General features: G+C 36.9%; 1 protein-coding gene across 1 annotated transcript; it reads right to left on the reverse strand.

The window, feature by feature from the left end:
* Positions 1-14,055: 14,055 nt before the first annotated feature.
* Positions 14,056-15,403, reverse strand: LOC143856894 (gibberellin 20-oxidase-like protein). The gene is made up of 2 exons (XM_077367151.1): positions 15,048-15,403; positions 14,056-14,693 (listed from the first exon to the last, which is right to left on the reverse strand). Exons 1-2 carry the CDS (start codon positions 15,401-15,403, stop codon positions 14,075-14,077), a joined length of 975 nt encoding a protein of 324 aa, XP_077223266.1. The 3' UTR covers positions 14,056-14,074.
* Positions 15,404-19,681: the final 4,278 nt, after the last annotated feature.

Consider the following 19,681-nt stretch of genomic DNA (forward strand, 5'->3'; position numbering starts at 1 on the left):
ATATGGTTGTCGCTCTCACATGCAACAGCCCATTTGTGAAATGCCTTCTGCAATGGACGCTAGCAATTCCCCTATAAAATATATGTGTTGAAATAAAGTCCTTGCTGGCTCTCATTTCTCCATCATGTATTCACCAATTCGGGGAGGGTAATTTAGTTCACAATGCACTCACTAACATTGAATTCGCATCCAAAGCTAACCGATTCTACCGCTCTTGGAGGGATTTGCCCCTTCATGCTAGAGGCACCGTTAGTGTCGACACTTTAGGCTTCCCAAAGCTCTGTGAAACTTTAGATTGAGTCTTCTTGTGTTTTTATCTGTTGTAATTATTTTTTGGGCCTTCTCCTAGGCTAGGCTCTGTAAAACTACCAATTACTGAAAAAGCTTAAGCTGTTAGAGTTGGTGTTTTTTAATCATTTATACTTCAATGCTCCCCCTCATGTGTGGCCACTCTTTTTTTGGGGTTGGGCTACACGTGTCACAAGTGGGCCCTCTTTTGGGTTGGCTATACAAGTGGGTTTTTAATATCAAGGAGTTGTTGGGTTTGTGCCAGCTCTAATATATACTATGTCAAACTACCAATTACCTGTTGTCAAACTACCAATTACCTGTTGTTTCATATGGTATTGGAACCAAAGATCCTGTAAGGAGCTAAAAGAAGAACCTTGTGGTTGTTGGTGTTATTTGATCATTTATACTTCAACATGCTCCTCGCCCATCTCTTGTACATTTTTTTCTGATATGTACCCCAGGGCTGTCATCTAATCTGGGTTTTAAAAAAAAAGGAAAATAGGCTCTAATATCTTCAGATTTCACTAGTTGTTTGTTGGTGTTATATCTACAAATCAAAAGGCTTGAATACCTTAGAATTTTGCAAGTTTGCCAAGACACTAGTTTTTGTTTTTGCAAAACAGAATGCTGAAGAGACAACCTAGAGTGCAGATAAAAATGTTTAGAAATCCTTTTTAAACATGTGTAATTTGTAATGCCTCTCATTTTTTGGGTTTCTGGTCTTTAAATAGACCAATTGGTGATTGTTTGAGTGGATAGGCACTACTTGTCGCACCTGATTAATGTGAGTTGTCAGTTGATTCTATCGCGCCTGTTTTCGAGTCTGCGGCCTAGATTGAATCCAAGCGATTATATGGGTGTTAGATCATGCCTAGTCATGATTCTACAGTATAGATTTCAATTGACTTTTAGTTCTCATTGGTTGTGATCTTGCAGTTCAAATCGGATTTCATGATCAGTGTCATCCGATGTAACCAACTGATTATTATTAATTTCAATCCTGATTAATGACCTATATTAGTTTTTAAAAAAATATATGGTGCTTAATTGTCTTTATGATGATGCAAAGTGTGTTATTGTTTGGCCTCGGACTAACCAACGGGCTTCAGTAAGGGCATGCCAGGGGAAAATGTTCCCCAAAATTTGGTCAGAAGGAGGATGATTGAGCCTTTTTGTCCCCTGGTATCGGTTATCAAACGATTGAGATGAAGTGGGGAACGGCACTTATTCCTTAGGCTCTACCGACTCTTTTGATATACTATTAAAATGCGCTTAAAAGTAACTGAAAAATCCAAACATAATCACTACTGCATGGAAGAACAACTCACCTTATAAGATGATCCCTTTCAACGTCTCAGTACTACTGAAACAAGTTTCCGGTACTGTCGAAAAACCGATTACAAGAACTCTGGTGCTTCCAGAGAACGATTACAAATTACGGTACTGCGTAATTAGGGCTACAAACTAACATGACTGCAAACTAAAATAAAACAGGAAAGCAAAGTAAATTAAGACAATTTTGATATTGTGTAAGATCCTTTCTCTTGATGCGACCTTCTCTTCTTATACAATTATCTAGTGGCGGTTATTCTCACCAATAACTTCCCTTTTGAAATTTGAAGAGCACTTGTCCACTACTTGTAACTTCCAAAGGACACTGCCACCGCGTGTAAGCTTCACACCACTGCTTGTATCGCTACCACCACTTGTAGCTTTCACTTTGAAAAATAACTACTTGTAATTTTTCCTTTGAAAAGGTCATCATGTAAGAAAATAATCGCCGCCAAACATCCATTGAAGAATTTCAAAACTGGTGTATACATTGACCCCCCACATTCATTCAATTGCTGGAATGTAACAGCGAGAATACTGGAGAAACCGAACACCCATATTATCCTGGCAGAGATCAAATAGCTTTGAGCACTTCTTAAAAACGATCATATTAGACCAAAATTCTGTCGTATTAGAAATCAATTGCATGAGACCAAAAATTGGCCTCAATATAAATCGGCCACACTAGACTGAATTACAAATCGGTCCCATTGGACCAAAAACCTGTCATGTTAAAACCGAACTATAAGTCAGCCATAAAGGCTGAACCAAATTGGTTTGTTGAGACCAAACTATAAGCTGGTAGTGGGGATTAATGAAACATGAGGCATTCTAAAGGATCTTTTCATTCTTTTATGATGTCTTCTTTGAATTTGTTGAGAACGTGATTAATTAATGCAAGTGACCAAAGCTTAGTTTCTCAATTGAAAACATATTAAGCAAGTAGTTGATGCATTTGCAGTAACTTATTGTATTTCTATGGTCCAAAAGAGGCAAGTTGCCAACTTTCAATTCATTTAAGTCCATGTCCACGCAGCACATGAGTTGGGTCTCCAAGATGACTGGTTTTGCAAACATTCAAGGAACAAAAAAGTTGACAATGTGGTAAGAGAGTTCACAATGAGAGAGAGAGAGAGAGAGAGAGAGAGAGAGAGAGAGAGAGAGATGGTGATGATTGTGACAATTAATATGTTACTTTCTTCATACTTAATGGAATGTAGTATTAATTAAGGTACAAAGAATATTTAGATATCATTTTTTCAAAGAAAATAGGGTTGAAGGTTAATTACTCACACAATATGTCTATTCTTGAAAGGCCTTTGAAATTTCATAGCAGAAACGGGGTAATGAACTCTCATTTATTTGAATCCCTCTTGATCCGTAGACAAAACAATTGGGTGTCATTTTCACCAAACCTCTTTCCAAGATTTTTTATCCGTTGACAAAACAATTGGGTATCATTTTCACCAAATCTCTTTCCAAGATTTTTTTTCAAGGTATTTGATTCAGGTTGGGTGTTCAGGCTCCTTCATTTCTAAACTAGAGCGGAATGAGAAAGGAGATCATATATGTAATAAAGAATAAGATAGCAGAAGATAGATCCCTATAACCAGATCCAATCATGATTCTATAATTTATAGGGATACTCATTGAAATTTTTGAAGTTCAAGTTAATTAGAAATTCATCCCTTCATTTGATGAATTGATTTTCCAAATATGTTAAAGGACTAGGACCCAAAATTAACTTTTTACAAAATGGCATATATACTTCTTTGAGATTGTGGTATGTCTCAGCTGATTACAAATTTGGAAGGGTCAGACACTAATCCTGCTTGATTATTGATAGGTCTCTACTTCTAATCATTGCCTTAATTATAATTAATTTATTTAATTTGAACTTGACGCAGGAATTCTATGTAGAAATATAAGATCATACATTAGAAACTGTTATAGAAAGTAAATATTCGGATGGGTGTATCTGGTTCCCGCAAGGGTGGATGTTTTTTTATGAGGGGCTGGAAACCCGTGTAAAGTTTTATTCAGAAGTCAAGGATGGGGTACTAGGTTAATCAAAGTGTCCTTGAGGGACTTTGTCTTTCGCTGCTATGGGGAATTAATTTCCTTTCCCCTGGATAACCATTTCTACCCATGGCGATGATTCTAAACAAGGTGGGTGTAAGAATGCTTTATGTCCTTGATGTATTTCAAGGCATAATTACTCCTTGGTCTCTTCACGGATGAAGTTGTTGTTTCCGTTTTTGGATGGAGGTTTTTGATGGTGCAGTGAATGATTGAAGGAAGGGTTGCTATAGAAGGAATTTAGATGAAGGTGGAGTTTTATTTAGGGTTGTAAGAAGTTTGTACACAGTTTCTATGTTTTTTATTATGTTTTTGTTTGGGTCGTGAAGTATGCTCCTCAACCATCATACTATGTAATTCTGGCGGGACTGCTGGTCCCCTATTATTTCATAGTATGAATACAAAAGTCACTTTTCAAAAAATAAAATAAAATAGAAAGTAAATATTCAAGATGCAAACAAGCCAAAATTGAATTATTAAGAACAAATAGAATGGTCTAGATCGTTGATCAAATTACTGGAAGATCTATATTAGATAGGTTATCCTATCAAAATATTAGATTTCTAGTCGTTTGATTGGAAACCAAGTAGATCTCTATGAATGAATGTAAATTCTAATTAAAAAAAGGACTTTGATGCTGAATTATGATGTTACTTGGTGAAACATGATAATTCTGATAAGAATCTACTATCTTAAGTTGTTTGGCTGCAACACCCTTTCTCATATGTCCAAAGAGCGAAGAGTAAAGCTCAATGGTAAAGTTACACTACGCATATTTGTGGACTATGGAAATGAAGAATTCCATTACAGACTATGAGGTATTGAAAGGTAGAAGATAGTGAAGATGATAATTGTGCTCTATGAAGACCAAACTTTTCCAAATTTTGATAGGGTTGAAAAATCTAAACGTGCAGTTGATGATATTCTTGATCTTTCATCTATTTGTTATCCACAACATCTTACATATTGGGAGAAGTGCAAGAAGAAGATGATAATGATCATGAACAAGAAGTAGATGGTCACAATGATATGATGCATCATGAGTAAGGGGAGTAGTCCCTCAACCATAGGTATTAGAACCTCTTATTCAAAGATTTCGTACAGAGCAAGAATGCTTTTAGAAGATACAATCTCATCAAGACAAATGCAATTGGATGAAGGCTATGCAGGATGAGATGAATTCTCGGTAGAAAAATGATACGTATGGGTTAGTTGAGATTTTGAAGGGCCAAAGGGCCATTAAAAACAAATATTGATTCACGCTGAAAAAGGATGGCAGTAAAAAGTGAGTGAACTACAAAGCTCGTTTGGTGGTGAAAGGCTTTGGGTGGAAGAAATGTATTGGTTTTGATGAAATCTTCTCTCCAGTTGTGAAAATGACATTCACATGAGAGGTTTTGGATTTGGCAACTAGCTTAGACCACTTGAGCTTGATCGGTTAGCTGTAAAGAATGCCTTTCTTCATAGGGATTTATAAGGAGAGATATGTTTGGTACAACCAGAAGGATTTGCAGTTCAAGGGAAAGAGCACATGGTTTGAAGATCGAATTAGAGTTTGTACGGATTAAAGTGGGCTCCAAGTCAATGGTACAAGAAGTTCGATTCATAAATTTATACTTCAATCACTCTTTCATGGTTAGAAATTTATAAAAGGTGATAGTCAAGGCCTATCGAAATTAAAGCAATGGTGAATCAAGTTGTCACGATGGTTGAGAAGTTGAAAAGATTGAAAATGTCCCATGCTTGGCATTGAGCAATTTTCAATGGAATTAATTCTAAATTTTAACACTCCTGAGTTGAATAATGGAATTTTATTCACATTGAAGTGGCTGCAAAGACCAGAATAATTTGAGAGGAGAGCTGGTTTCAGTGGAAGGGTTTTGTGTGGACGACACAAACTTGCACGGCCTATGGAGTGGGAGTCCCTCTTTAGGGAACGGACCAAAGGGCCATGACATGGCCATCTATTGTGCTTGTCTATACCTTGAGGCAGAAATGATATAAACACCCTCTCCCATTTGGTTTATGCAATTGATCATGAAATGGGGAAGACCACTCTCTTGGTATTGCTTCTACCTTGGCGTTAAAATGATAGAGGCACCCCTTTGTATTTGTGTGTCTATTGATGGGAAAGGCAATTCTCTTTTGCTCATTTTTGCTAGGGTGATCGAATGATATTTCCACCCATCAGTGGGTGAGTGGATGAGCAAGTATTTGTTGATATGGGAATCAAGTGGGTCTCCTCCAGACAATCCGACCCCATGGATGATGCCCAAACACACAAAAAGGGGCCCCACATGGCCCAATCCTTACACCTTAATCAAGTCGACAACACTTGATCAATGTTTCTAAAAAAGGAACATTACACAACCTTTCTTAATTTACGTTTTTCTCGTGGGCTATTACATTTATGTGCCTAAAAGGTACCAATAGCCAATCAATGAATTTTAAGATAGAGACTGTGAGTGGATATAATTTCCCTTAACTAAGTAGTTCTTGATTTGAAATGGTTTGGAATTCTTCTCATACTCTCATTTCTTTCTCACTAAGCATTGTTTGCTGGATTCAAAATGCATAAAAAGCAATAGAATGGTTTAAGAACCTTCTCTTTAGAGCCTTTAAAATAACTTGGGTTTGCTTACAAAAGAAAATGAAGCCTTGTAACCCAAGCATGCTGATTGATTAAGCACAAGTGGATATGGAAAAGTAGTTAAAATTAAAGAACAAGAAAGAGGATAAAAGAGGCTTTTCTTAAAAAGAAAAGAGCAAGGAATAATGAACGTATGAATTCTTTCACAACGTTTTCTTAACTTTTAATTCATCTAAAATAGATAACAAGAGAACGTATATATAGTTGTTACTCACGTCCAACAACTGTAAAAAGAGTACTCACATGTTTCTACTTTTCTTAAAATCCTAACTTCACACTACTACATCAGATAAAGCTCACCCTTAATAAAATATTTATTAAACTTAATCTAGATAACTACTGAGAACCGAATAGGAAAACGTATCCCATTCTAACTCTTCAACATGAAAAGTAAACATGACTTTGGAGGGGCCCACTAGCTGCCAATTAATTCACTTTCGAATTATTATTCCAACACGCTCCCTTTATTCAAACTAAGTGAATGGCTGTACTCCCATCATTTGACGAAATTTCTTGAACTTGTCTTCTGGCAAAGCTCTTGTGAAAATATCCGCCACTTGATCTTCTGTGTAACAATGCTTTAGATCCACTTCTTCTTTGGCTGTGACTTCTCTAATGAAATGGTGACCAATCTCAAACTGCTTCATCTTCCCTTGATGAGTCGGATTCTTTGTCAGGGCAATTGTGGATTTGTTGTAACAAAACATCCACGTAGGCCCACTTTGTTCCTCCTTCAAATCACGCAAAATTCTTCGTAGCCAAATTACTTGACAAGCTGTAGTTGTGGCAGCAATATACTCAGCATCCATGCTTGAGAGCACTGTAGTAAGTTGCTTCTTGGATGCCCATGCTATGGCATCTGATCCAAGGCTAAAACAATAGCCCGTTGTGCTTTTCTAATCATCAATGAAACCTGCCCAATCATTATCTGTAAAACAAATAAATTTACAATTAGTGACTTTTGAGTACAAAATACCAAAATTGATTGTGCCTTGGATGTATCTCATAATTCTCTTTGCTGTCCTAAAATGATGCTTGCTTGGACTGTGCATAAACCTAAAAATAATACTAACTGCAAACATAATATCTGGCATTGTATGAGTTAAATAAATCAAACCGCCAACCATGCTTCTAAAAATCTTCTCATATGCTTTTTCAACTCCATCTTGCAAAGTAAACTTCTCATTTGTATTCATGGGTGTTTTGGAAGGTGCACAATTTGCCATTCCAAATTTTTTCAATAAATCCAAAGCACAATTTTTTTGACATATGAAAATCCCATTAGATCCTTGAATGACTTCAATTCCAAGGAAATAATGTAATAGACCCAAATCTGACATTTCAAAAATTTTCAACATGCTCTATTTAAGTTCCTTAATCATATCAAGAGAACTCCAATGTATATCATATCATCCACATATGAGCAAACAACTAGAATATCATCACCATAAATTTTAACATAAAGAGTTGGTTCACTAGCACTCTTCTGAAATGTGCTTTCAAGAAAATACATGTCAATTTTACTATACCATGCTCTTGGCGCTTATTTAAGCCCATAGAGTGCCTTCTTTAATTTGTACACTTTATGCTCCATGCCTTTGATCTTAAAGCCTTGAGGTTCATCCACATACACTTCTTCCTCAAGTTCTTCATTTAGAAAGGCTGATTTCATATCAAGTTGAAAAAATTGCCAATTCTTTTGAGCTGCTAAAGCCAAAATAATTCTAATAGTATCCATTTTAGCTACGGGTGCAAATATTTAAAAAAAAACCAATACCTGGCTTTTGGGCATAACCTTTTGCAACTAATCGAGGTTTGTGCCTTAGGAGAGAACAATTGACATTGAACTTGGACTTGTAGATCCACTTAAGTCCAATTTCTTCTTTATTTGGAGGTAAATCCACCAATGTCCAAGTGTTATTTTTCGTAATTGCATCAAATCTCTTCCTTCATTGCTTCACGCCATTCTTTCTTTTTCACTGCATCAACAAAACTAGAAGGCTCCATTGCAAAATAAGCAAATTAGAAGAATCATATATATCGGCATTCTCGTGGGAGTGGAATCACCAGATGAACTTGGTGGTGACTCATTAGCATTTGGTAAACAAATGTCAAGGAAAGGTGTTTCACATGATGTATTTTCATTTAGAACATTTTTCGTTACAAATCTCAGGGGGCTTGCACAACATTTTTCCAATTCCAAGCATCTTTTTTGTTAAAAATAACATCACGACGTATGATCAACTTTTTTGGAAATACAACCATAAAGCCAATGCCCTTTTGTCTCCACACTATAGACAATCAAAATACATCTTCTACTTTTATCATCTAACTTTTGTCTTTTTTCAGATGGAACAAAAGCGTAGGCTATAAAACCAAAAATTTTAAAATGACTCAAATTGGGTTTTCTTCCACTCCAAGCCTCATATGGAGTTTTTCCTTGTACTGCTTTTGTAGGAGCGCAATTGTATAGGTATACCGCCGTAGCCACTACTCCCGCCCAATAATCATTAGGTAACCCCTTATCTTTTAGCATGCTCCTGCTGCCTCAACAAATGTTCTATTTTTCGCTTTGCGACTCCATTCTGCTATGGGGTATAGCTCGCTGTCAATTGTCTTTCGATTCCACTTTCTTTTCAGAAATCTTGAAATTCTTTGGAAATAAATTCACCACAACGGTTAGTATGAAGAGTAACAATAGAATGGCCACTTTGGTTTTCAACTAGAACCTTGAATTGTTTGAAGATCGAGAAAGCCTCATCTTTTTGTTTTAGAAAATAAATAGATGTCATTCTTGTGTAATCATCAACAAATAGAATGAAATATTTATTTTTGCTCAAGGATAAAGTTTTGCATAAGGCCACTTGGAAATTGCTCACGGTGATATTTTTCCAAAACACAATCTTCAAACACTTTTCCATCCTATTTATGTATTAAAGACAATCCACCAAAATTCAAATGTCCATATCTTCAATACCATAACATAGAGACATCATCACATGCACTAAAAGCATTGAATACTGGTTTTGAAAACACAAGTGGAACCATTTTGTTTTTTGTCATCTTAGTAGACAACACTAGTTTCATACTTTTCTTACCATAAAGTTTATATTCTCCTTCATCAAAGATAGCACGATACCTATTTTTTATCAATTGGCCCAAACTTAGCAAATTTTGAGCCAACCCAGGAACATTGTAGAAACTACGATAAGACCAATTCCATGGGTATTAACATGATTGTTATCATTCATCCTTACTCGTGGTTTGACAGTTTCATTTATTTCTAGAAAATAATCCTTGTTCCCGGTCATGTGGTTACTACAACCAATATCTAAATACCATATTTCATCATTCAATTCAATATTGGCAGTAAGACATGATTAAGATAAGTTATCTTCTTTTTCATCACTTTTCATGAAAATTCACTTGTTCCTTAGCCTTTTGATAACAATTTTTTTTCAATATGACCATATCTTTTGCAATAAAAACATTGTGGTAAATTTTTATTTTGATTTCCACTATCCTTATACCAACAATCCTTATCAACATGGTTTGATCTATTGGAAAAAGAACAAAATAATGAAATAGATTCATGGTTACCTTCAGTTTGAATTCTTTGATGACCACTGAATTGGCATCTTTCTCTAATTCATGGCCTCTTCCTGATCTTTTCTTCAAATTCATTTTTGATTGAAACGCTTGTTCTAGTGGATTTTCTGCAGTCCTATTCAATTTTACCCATGTGCTTGCAAAGAACCCATTAATTCATTCATAGAATATGTAGATAAATCCTTAGACTCTTCTATGGCAGCAACTACATGATCAAATTTATGAGGAAGACTCCTTAACACTTTTTCAACAATTTTTTTATCATCTAATTTTTCCCATAAGTTCTTTTTTGATTTACAATAGAACTAACTCTTGAGAAAAAAACTTGAATAGATTCATTATTTTTCATAATCAAATTCTCAAAATTACGACGGAGGGTTTTTAACTTAACAGAGATTACCTTCGAAGTACCTTTTGATATTCATCTTGAAGCAAATCCCATGCTTCCTTTGATGTCATAGCTTGTTGGATGAGGAAAAGAGCCCTTGCATCTTTCTTTTTGCTCTCCTTCAATTCGTTTTTTGTGCCGCAATCAATCTTTCCTGTTCTGCAAAATTGTCATACCCATTCTCTACCAATTCCGATAATTCAAATGACATAAAAATTATCACCTTTAAATAAATGAACATTTTGCTGAAAATTTGAAGAATTGGTATTACCTGCCATGTTGCGAACTTACCGAACCCTTGCCGATGTTTTCTTGAATTCGCCCCAGGCCATTCTGCTCTCTACTTGATTGAAAAATCCCAAGACCTTCTGGTTTGATACCACTTTGTTAAAATTAAAGAACAAGAAAGAGGATAAAAGAGGCTTTTCTTAAAAAGAAAAGAGCAAAAAATAATGAACGTATGTATTCTTTCTGTTAGTGTAATTTTCAAAGCAAAGGTGTTTTAAAAGTATTTTATAAACATGGTGCTTTTGTTTGGTAAAAATGAGAAGAGGGAAAAAGGTGCTTGTGAAAGATAGTCCCACACCGGATTAGAAAAAAGTTGGAGAAGAGCTTAAATAGCTTTTCCCTCTTTTCTCTATTGTTTTAATACTCAATGGGCTTTAGCCATTGAATGGACCCGCGGGACGGTGCAACGCACACACGCGCGCGGCGTGGGCAATGGGCTATAGGGCACACTTTGCACTTCGCATCGTAACGATTGGAGCCTTTCATTTTCCTGATTTGATCTGGACCGTTGGATCAAGATCGTCTGTCTTGGATAGTTCAAGCGGGTGGACCGAATGGTTCGGCCGGGTTGGACCTCAGTTCAGGCACGACGGTTGGCCCAGTGGGTCTAGAGGCTCCAACGGATAGTGCATGAGTGGGTGCGATCCGAACCGTCGGATCGTAGTGCAATGGCTAGTGGATAATGACCGTTGGGGTGTGTCCCTTCTACACAACGGTCAAGAACCAAAGGGTGCGATCTGCACCGTGGATGAGAAATCTAGCGGTTAAGGGTTGAAAGGTTGAATGTGTTTTTACTCAACTCAATAGTCATTCCAGGATTGATTTAGACCGTAGAGTCGCGGATGGGCGTGATCTAACGGCCAGAATCAAACCCGCTCTAAAGAGGTGCCCTGTAAGGGTGTGTTTTCAACAGAAAAGACACCAGTAGCTCTATAAATTTTTTTTGACAAATTCAAAACCCAAAAAAAAAAAAAAAAAACTCTCTTCTAAAGCTTTCAAAGTTACTGTTTACATTTTTCTTACAGTAACAAAAATCTAGTATACTGTTTTCTGCAGAAACAATAACTAGTAGTCTCAAATACTTGTTCCATTCTTAAGGTGATTCTTGGGTCTGTTTTCGCTTGGTGCAAAGCGTCAACAGATATATTGGTGAGGCATATTCATGGTACCCCTTGCACACTGACTGGTGGGGGTGAATATTGTCTTAAGGAAAGCGACATCGCGCCTTGAAGAATCTCTTCTCTTCTATATTTCTCCCCATCTCTATAGAAATTTTTACAACACTTTCACAGTTGTTTTTTTTAACTTTTAATTCTTCTAAAATAAATAACAAGAGAAAACGTATATATAGTTGTTGCTCACGTCCAACAACGGTTAAAAGAGTACTCACACATTTCTACTTTTCATAAAATCCTACCTTCACACTACTACACTCACCCTTAATAAAATATTTATTAAACTTTCTCTAGATAACTACTGAGAACCGAATCGGAAAACGTATCCTATTCTAACTCTTCAACGTGAAAAGTAAACATGACTTGGGTGGGGCCCATTAGCTGCAATTAATTCACTTTTTTGAATTATTATTCCAACAAAAATGTGGTTATTAACCCTCAGAATGACCATAAAATGCAAGATAAATTAAAATAAAAAGGATAAACTGAATGTCTCCCTTGCAAAAACCAGCTAGAAAAATATAAATTTAAGGAATAATAAATGGACCTTAGTTAGATGGTCCAATGGAGGCGCCCTTGTAGCTGGTCTTTTGCATGGGCGCCCTTTAGTTTAGCATTTCTCAAATTTAAATACTTTTATAGGAGAAATTCTATGGTGCCCGAGTGTGAAGTCTAATGCGGGCGGTACCACAAATTTACAGCTATTGATATTTGATCCAACAGCATCCTCTTAAAAAGTGGGCTGTTGTTAGATCAAATATCAAGGGCGTGAAGTTCTGCACTGGACTTCACGCTCGGGCACCATATAAAATCTCCTTTTATAGAATGGTTATTTGAATTCATCCCTTAATTAAAAAGATGAGAGTTGGAGTGAAGATACTACACAATTATTAAATATGTAGTGGGAATTAACGAAACATGAGGCACTCAGAATGAGATTCTATTCATTATTTTATGATGTCTTCTTTGAATTTGTTGAGAAAGTGGTTAATTAATGCAAGTGACCAAAGCTTGAGCTTCTCAATTCAATGCACACTAAGCAAGTGGGTTATCCATTTACAGTAATTTATTTTCTTTCTTTGGTCCAAAAGAAGCAAGTTGCCAATTCTTTCAATTCATTTAAGATCATGTCAAGGCAGCACATGAGTTGGTTCTCCAAGATGACTGGGTTTGCAAACCTCCACGAAAAATTAACAATGTAGTTGCACCAACAGTTGGTAGTGTAGCATGACATCTCATCATGGAAGAGAGAGAGAGAGAGAGAGAGAGGATTATGACAATTAATATGTTAATTTCTCAATACCTTTAAGGGAATATAGTATTAATTGTGGTTCCAAGAATATTGAGATTAAGTATAATTTTTTCATAGAAAATATGGCTCAGGGTTAATTTCTCACAATATGTCCATTTGACAGAACAATCTCTATAACGAGATTCAATCATGATCCCACAATTCATAAGGATCCTCGTTGAAATTTTTGAATTTTAGAATTAATTTGAAGACATTCTTCTTTTAGATAGGGCATGTTCTCTGATAACGAGATTGGAAGGGTCAAGCAAGCACCAATACTGCATGATCATTGGTTGGTCACTAGTTCTAATCTTTGCCTTTAACTTTAATTAATGCATTTAATTTGAACTTCATGCATATGAATTCTGTATACAAACATAAGTCAGACTCCAGAAACAAGAGAAATTATTTGGTGCCCGATTGGGCATGCCCTTGTGAAAAAGGGCCGCCCTTGATATTTGATCCAACAGCCGCCCTTAAAAAGATGAAAAAGGGGGCTGATGTTGGATCAAACATCAAGGGTGGTGCCTTTTCCAAGGGCATGCCCGATCGGGCATAGTATAAACATTCCAGAAACAATAATAGAAAGTAAATTTGCAAGATGCAGAGAAGCCAAAATTGAATTATCAAAAACAACTAGAACTGTCTGCATCATTGATCAAATGACTAGAAGATCTATTGTTTGACAGGTTATAAACCCAACCCACACACACACATGAGACACAATAGGAATTATAAACCCAACCCCCATCTTACCATCCCAACTTGCGTCTTTATTCAACCTGAATTTCCTCATATAAAATTCAATCACCAAATTCCTATTGTGTCTTTATTCAATCACAAACACTCGGAATAACAAAACTCTTACATTATAAGCCGATGAAAGATAGTTCATTAGCAAGAACAAATAAACATTATATTATGTTACAAATAAAAGAATAGGAACCCATATCCAGTCTGCTCAAGTTCAGTCATGGGGGCAGTTCATTCGAAGTTTCAGCTGCGGCAAAATCATTAACAGTAAATCCAACTCTCTCAAACTTCCCTTGCACAAAATTCTCCCGAAACTTGATATAATCCAAGCAAACAAATGGCCTGTAGAACCTTGTTTTCCCTTCTCCCACCACTTCCTCAGGTCCCCAGATTACTTTCTCATCCTCAAAACACCAAAAGAAAGCGAGAGAAAGCCGGTTCAATGGTCGTTTCAAAACAACCCGATGTTCAGATGACCTTAATCTCCCATTGCTCCAAGCCTGCAGTAAATCTCCAATGTTCACAACCAAAGTCCCTTCTAGTGGATTTATATCCATCCAATTACCCTCCTTGGATTTTACTTGAAGCCCACCAATATGATCTTGATTGACGATCGTGATACAACTCATGTCGGTATGCATTCCAAGCCCTTCGACGTCTCCATCTTCAACACTACTTGGGGGAGTGTAGTTGATTATCCTCAAATACCCATGACAGTTACTAAATTCGGATTCAAAGTACTTCTTTTCAAAACCATCAATCATACTCATTAAGAGAATAGTGACTATGCTCTTTGATAACTCTGTCATCTTGCCTCCATATTCTTGCAATATGTCACTACAAAACAAGAAACAGAATGTAAGGAAAAACTGTGAAACAACCAATTATTCCAAAAATATTAAGCTGTTAGGGATGGTGTTATTTAACCATTTATACTTCAACACACCCCCTCACGTGTGGTCCCTCTTTTGGGTTGGCCGTACACGTGGATTTTCAATATCAAGGAGTTGTTGGGATTTGAGCCCAAGACCTGCCTTGAGACAATAGCTCTGATACCATGTGAAACAAACAATTATTCTAAAAGCTTAATCTGTTGGAGATGGTGTTATTTAATCATTTACACTTCAACAAAACCAAATAAATAACAGTAAAATAGAGTGTATTGGGAGTCTGAGGAGTTCATGTTCTTACCAAAATTCCGAATTAGGTGTGTCGAAGAGGACGTCGGATGAGCTCTTAGCAGAGGCAAAGAAGTCCGGGCCGGAGACTCGGAGGCTTTCAAAGAAAGGAGAGGCTATGAAATGGGGAGTGTAGGTTTTGAGAAGTGATGAGGGTCCAAGTTTGAATTTGGTATCAGGAGGGCGTCCGAAGAGGTGGTTGGAGAGGGAATGTAGTTTGTTGTAGAGGTCTTTTGAGATGCCATGATTAGTGATGTGGAAGAAACCCCATTTTTGGCATGCCTGAGAGAGGGAGGAGAGAGAAGACTGGTCTAAGGGTTGGGAGAGGTCTAAGGTTGGTAACTGCAAAGATGGTTGGGATTCAGGCATTATTGGTTAGAAAATGAGGAAGGAAATGGGACAGTTCGTTTAGCTTTGTGGGTGATTTATAGAGAGTTCATAGGTAGAGGAATTTAATGCCTTTTTCATGGATCCAAAAGAAACTTTTCTCTCCTTATAAAATTCCTTCTTTTAATACAAACAACCCAGATGTGTTTGTTGGTGGGTGTTTGAGAGAGAGAGAGAGAGAGAGAGAGAGAGAGAGAGAGAGAGAGAGAGAGAGAGAGAGAGAGAGAGAGAGAGGTGTTTATGGCTGTTTATGTGAGCAAAGTCAATGAGTGTGTCTGAATTTTGTTAATATGTGTGTAAAAGAGTAGCAAGTGGCTCATCATCTTGACTTTCTTAAATTCTGTTATGCATAGAGTTTTGAGTTTAGATTCTTATGAAAAAAAAAACTATTCCAGATGAGCAGCTCTAAAAGTTCTCAATAATAAACACTTAGAAATACTCAACTTGGAAGAGAATATGGCATGGACCTCTCTTTCATTAGCCAAATAATTCAATCACATTATCGAGCTATACTAATACAATGTGTTACCAGCCCTTCATCTAAAACAAAGTTGAAACGCCATAAACCTTGGGGTGTTTTTGCCCAGCTAACCCTCATGGGTGTAGCTGGAATTAGGATTAACTAGTATTAACCCATATCTTTTTCTCTAGAAGAAACCCTAGAAAGAGAGAGTTGAAGAAGAAACCTGAAATACCGGTTAGGGAACCAAGAGGGGGGTGAATTACCCTTGTTTTAAGTTTTGATTAATCAAGTTGATTTAAAATAATGAACAAGTAACATGCAACAACTTGATTATTGGTGGATTTAAATTGACAAAATATAAGATATGAAAGATAAATCTAAGTGCCAATGAAAGCGTAAGCATACAATTACACAAGGAGATAATGGAGAGAAAGAGAGAAAGACAATTACCAAAAAAGAGACGACGCAAAAGATTTATTGTGGTTCGGTCCTCCACCTTGAAGGCCTACTCCACTCCGGAAATTGGTTCTCCTTGGGATTTTTTCTACTAAATCCAACGCCACACAAAGCCCGGGTCGGAGAGAGAGGTACAATCACCACCAATGAGGGATAAGACCCTCTTTACAAACCGGATTCACCTTTTCTTAAGGGCCGAATCGTAGACCCCTTCTCACGAAAACCGGATTCACCTTTCTTGACGGGCCAAATCGTAGACCATCGTTACAATCTCAAAGAAGAATGAAGAACTCACTTTTATCCTCTTAAAAAATTGTTAAATATTGAAGTTTGTTGATTTAACTTAATTAGGGTCTTAATTCAATTCCCCTTAGTGTCTCTTATGAAATCGTAAGAGTGGATTGGACTTTTACAATCTAAAGGACTTGATTTGAACTTGATCTTCAAATGAGCTTCATTCTTCTTCTCTTCAACGTTTCAACTCTTGAGCACTTCATCTCCATGGATCACTTCACTTGTCTTTGGCTCCATGATCTCCAAAATGCTTCAATGCCATGATCCAAGATCCTTGACTTTGCTTTGATGATGTCATCTTCAATACATGCACACAGCTTAAACACAAAAATCATTAGTACATAATGAATCCCTTGGGTTTGAAATCATCGAAACAAGATAGAAGATTGCCAAGGGTTAAACCATTAGGCTTACATCTTGATTTTAGGGGGATATTACCTGGAGATTTGGCTTAGAGAATTTGTCCATGAGGAATATTTTAATCGACAGTGGTAAATTCTTTTCCCTATACCAGTGCTTTTGAAACCATGCCAATTGAAAATAGTATATATGCTTCCATTATTATATTCATGTTTCTTAACAATCATATTTTGGAAAGATAATCATTTTCGATTTCGTTACTAACATGTTATATTTTTGAAAAATCTGTATCAAGCATGTATGTCTTTTGTTGTGGAAAGATTTATTGATATTTATCGCATTTAAGATTCCATGGAATTGCTTTGGCCTCTGGGTCATGGTTTGATCATGCGTGCTACTAGACCAGCCACATATTGGGTTTTCCTATCTACAGATGGAGTTGTGGCATTGGAAAACAAGATACCGTACCTGCCATTGCGGCTGTGGAATTGGCACTTGGTCATGTAGATCTATCAAACATGTAGTTCTGGGATTACCCATGGTACCTATGGTATCGTTACCTGCCATTGGGGCTTTGGCACTGATCGTGTCTACATTAGACCAATCGCTCTTACCTGTCAGTTGGGGTTGTGGCACTGACCGTGGTGTAGGCTAATGGACACAATTGATTATTGCATGGTTTTTGCCGTGAAATACATCGTGGTTAAAATTTACCATTAATAAGTTGTTCCTCTTTCCTTGATAAATATTTTGGACATATTTGTGATGAAATTATCATGCTTTATACCATGTTTTGTATGCATGCTTGGTCTGCCTATTATAGTAGTTTTGTAACTGCTGAGCATATGCTCACTTCGTTACACAACTATGTCTTCCAGATTCCGAGGAGTAGATACTGTAGACACCCCCATTTTGCTACGCCTTAAGCGAACATATTCCACGACTTATCTGTGGAAAATTCACTAGTTTTACCTAAGAAATGACAAAAAATGACATTTGATGACTTAAGTGTACTAAATCATGTGAGAGGCCTTCGAACATGATTTTGAACACTTTGGGGCATTAAAACAGTAATCCGACCTTACCAATTTTTCATCAGGTCAAAATTACGATCTAGAAATTAAGTCTCCACTTCCTCATTCACCTCACGAGGTTCAAAATCTTAAAATGTTGTAAATTGCAGTCAGCTGAAAGCTCTGTACATAATAACAAACTACTCTAAGTGTAGGTCTAAGCATGCCAAGGCTCGATAGAGGTCAACAATATAATCAAGACTGAATACTGAAGTCTCAAACAAAAATAGTGGGTATAGCAATAATCAAAGGCGAATGTCAAAACAGAATATTGAACAGGGGTGCAATAGAAACTAAATAGTATCAAAACAATAGTCAAAGCTAAAGGGTGTCCAGAATACAAATCCACTTCGGAATCATCGGCTCATTTCAGAAGATGTGTTATTGCTTACACCGGCCGTCCATGGTGTTGGAACTAGTTCCTCAAAGCATAGATACCTTTCGATAGGGCCAGCATTTTATCCCACTGACGGGCCGAAAATCCAATGTACTACCCCCACGATGGGTATCAGAAATGCAATGTACAACCCCCACGGTGGGTATAAAAATAACCCAAGCCTCCACAGAAGTGTTCAGATAATGAATCCAAAGTCCATAACTAACAGTGTCAAAGGATCCAAAACATAGCTTGTAAAAGATTCTTGACAAAGGTTCAAAGTCTCATATTACAAATAAAAGAATCCAAGCAATAGCTGAGCGATAAATAGAAAATTGGCAAATACCAAAGTTGTAGGATTCCAAGGTTTACAAAAAGGCATGCTAAACCCAAGCTAATTTCTGAGATAGTGCAAATACAATATAAGGTACGAGGTCTCATAGACAATAATAGATTGAAATGAATTGGGTTATGTGGGAGCCGGTTTTTTCCCTCGTTGCGTAGGATGGCAAGGGATCACCACATCGAGTTATCCAAGGGGGTGTTCATTGATCTGCGTATCTTACGAACTCAGGATCGGGGTCCTAACTTCGCGAGATATAGAATAAAGAGTCGCCACCTAGGTTAGGGCCTAGGACCCATGTCTGTTCTTCCAAATAAATGAGCATTGGGGCTTGAATTTCATTGGAAGAACAGTAACCAATGGGGTTCTTTTGCTCTGGGCTTTTGAACCTTATATTTTGCTCTATTTTAAGGCGTAGTCCTTACAGGTATCTGGGTAAGGGTTGTGGTTACAATCGGGGAAGGTGTTAGGCACCCCTCTTGCCCAGATTAATTCGTCTCTTAACTTGAATTGGCATTTTTCAAAGGATTTGAATTAGGATAATTTATCTTTTTGTCCTTTATTTTGGTTATGCTTAGTTCCCGAATGTAAATGAAATGAATTTATAAAAAAATCAAAAATAACCGGTTGTGGCTTTATCCTACTCGAGATCATATGTCACAAACCCAAACAGGGTTTCGCAACTGTTCCCAAAAAGGGGCGCCAAATCTAACAAAAAAGACTGTACATAAAGTAAAAGAAAGGTAGAGGGGTTTATATTATAAGATGTAGGCAATATATACCAGGGATCTTATAACGTCACCGCCTCGTACCTTACTTTGTAAAGGAAAGTACAGAAAACAGTAAATTGCATAAAGTAAAAGAAAGGCAGAGGGATTTATGTCATAATTTGCCT

The sequence above is a fragment of the Tasmannia lanceolata genome, unplaced genomic scaffold (assembly GCF_043159265.1).
Source record: "Tasmannia lanceolata isolate RefF3 unplaced genomic scaffold, GAP_Taslan_0.1 ptg000024l, whole genome shotgun sequence".
NCBI classification, from domain to species: Eukaryota; Viridiplantae; Streptophyta; class Magnoliopsida; order Canellales; family Winteraceae; genus Tasmannia; species Tasmannia lanceolata.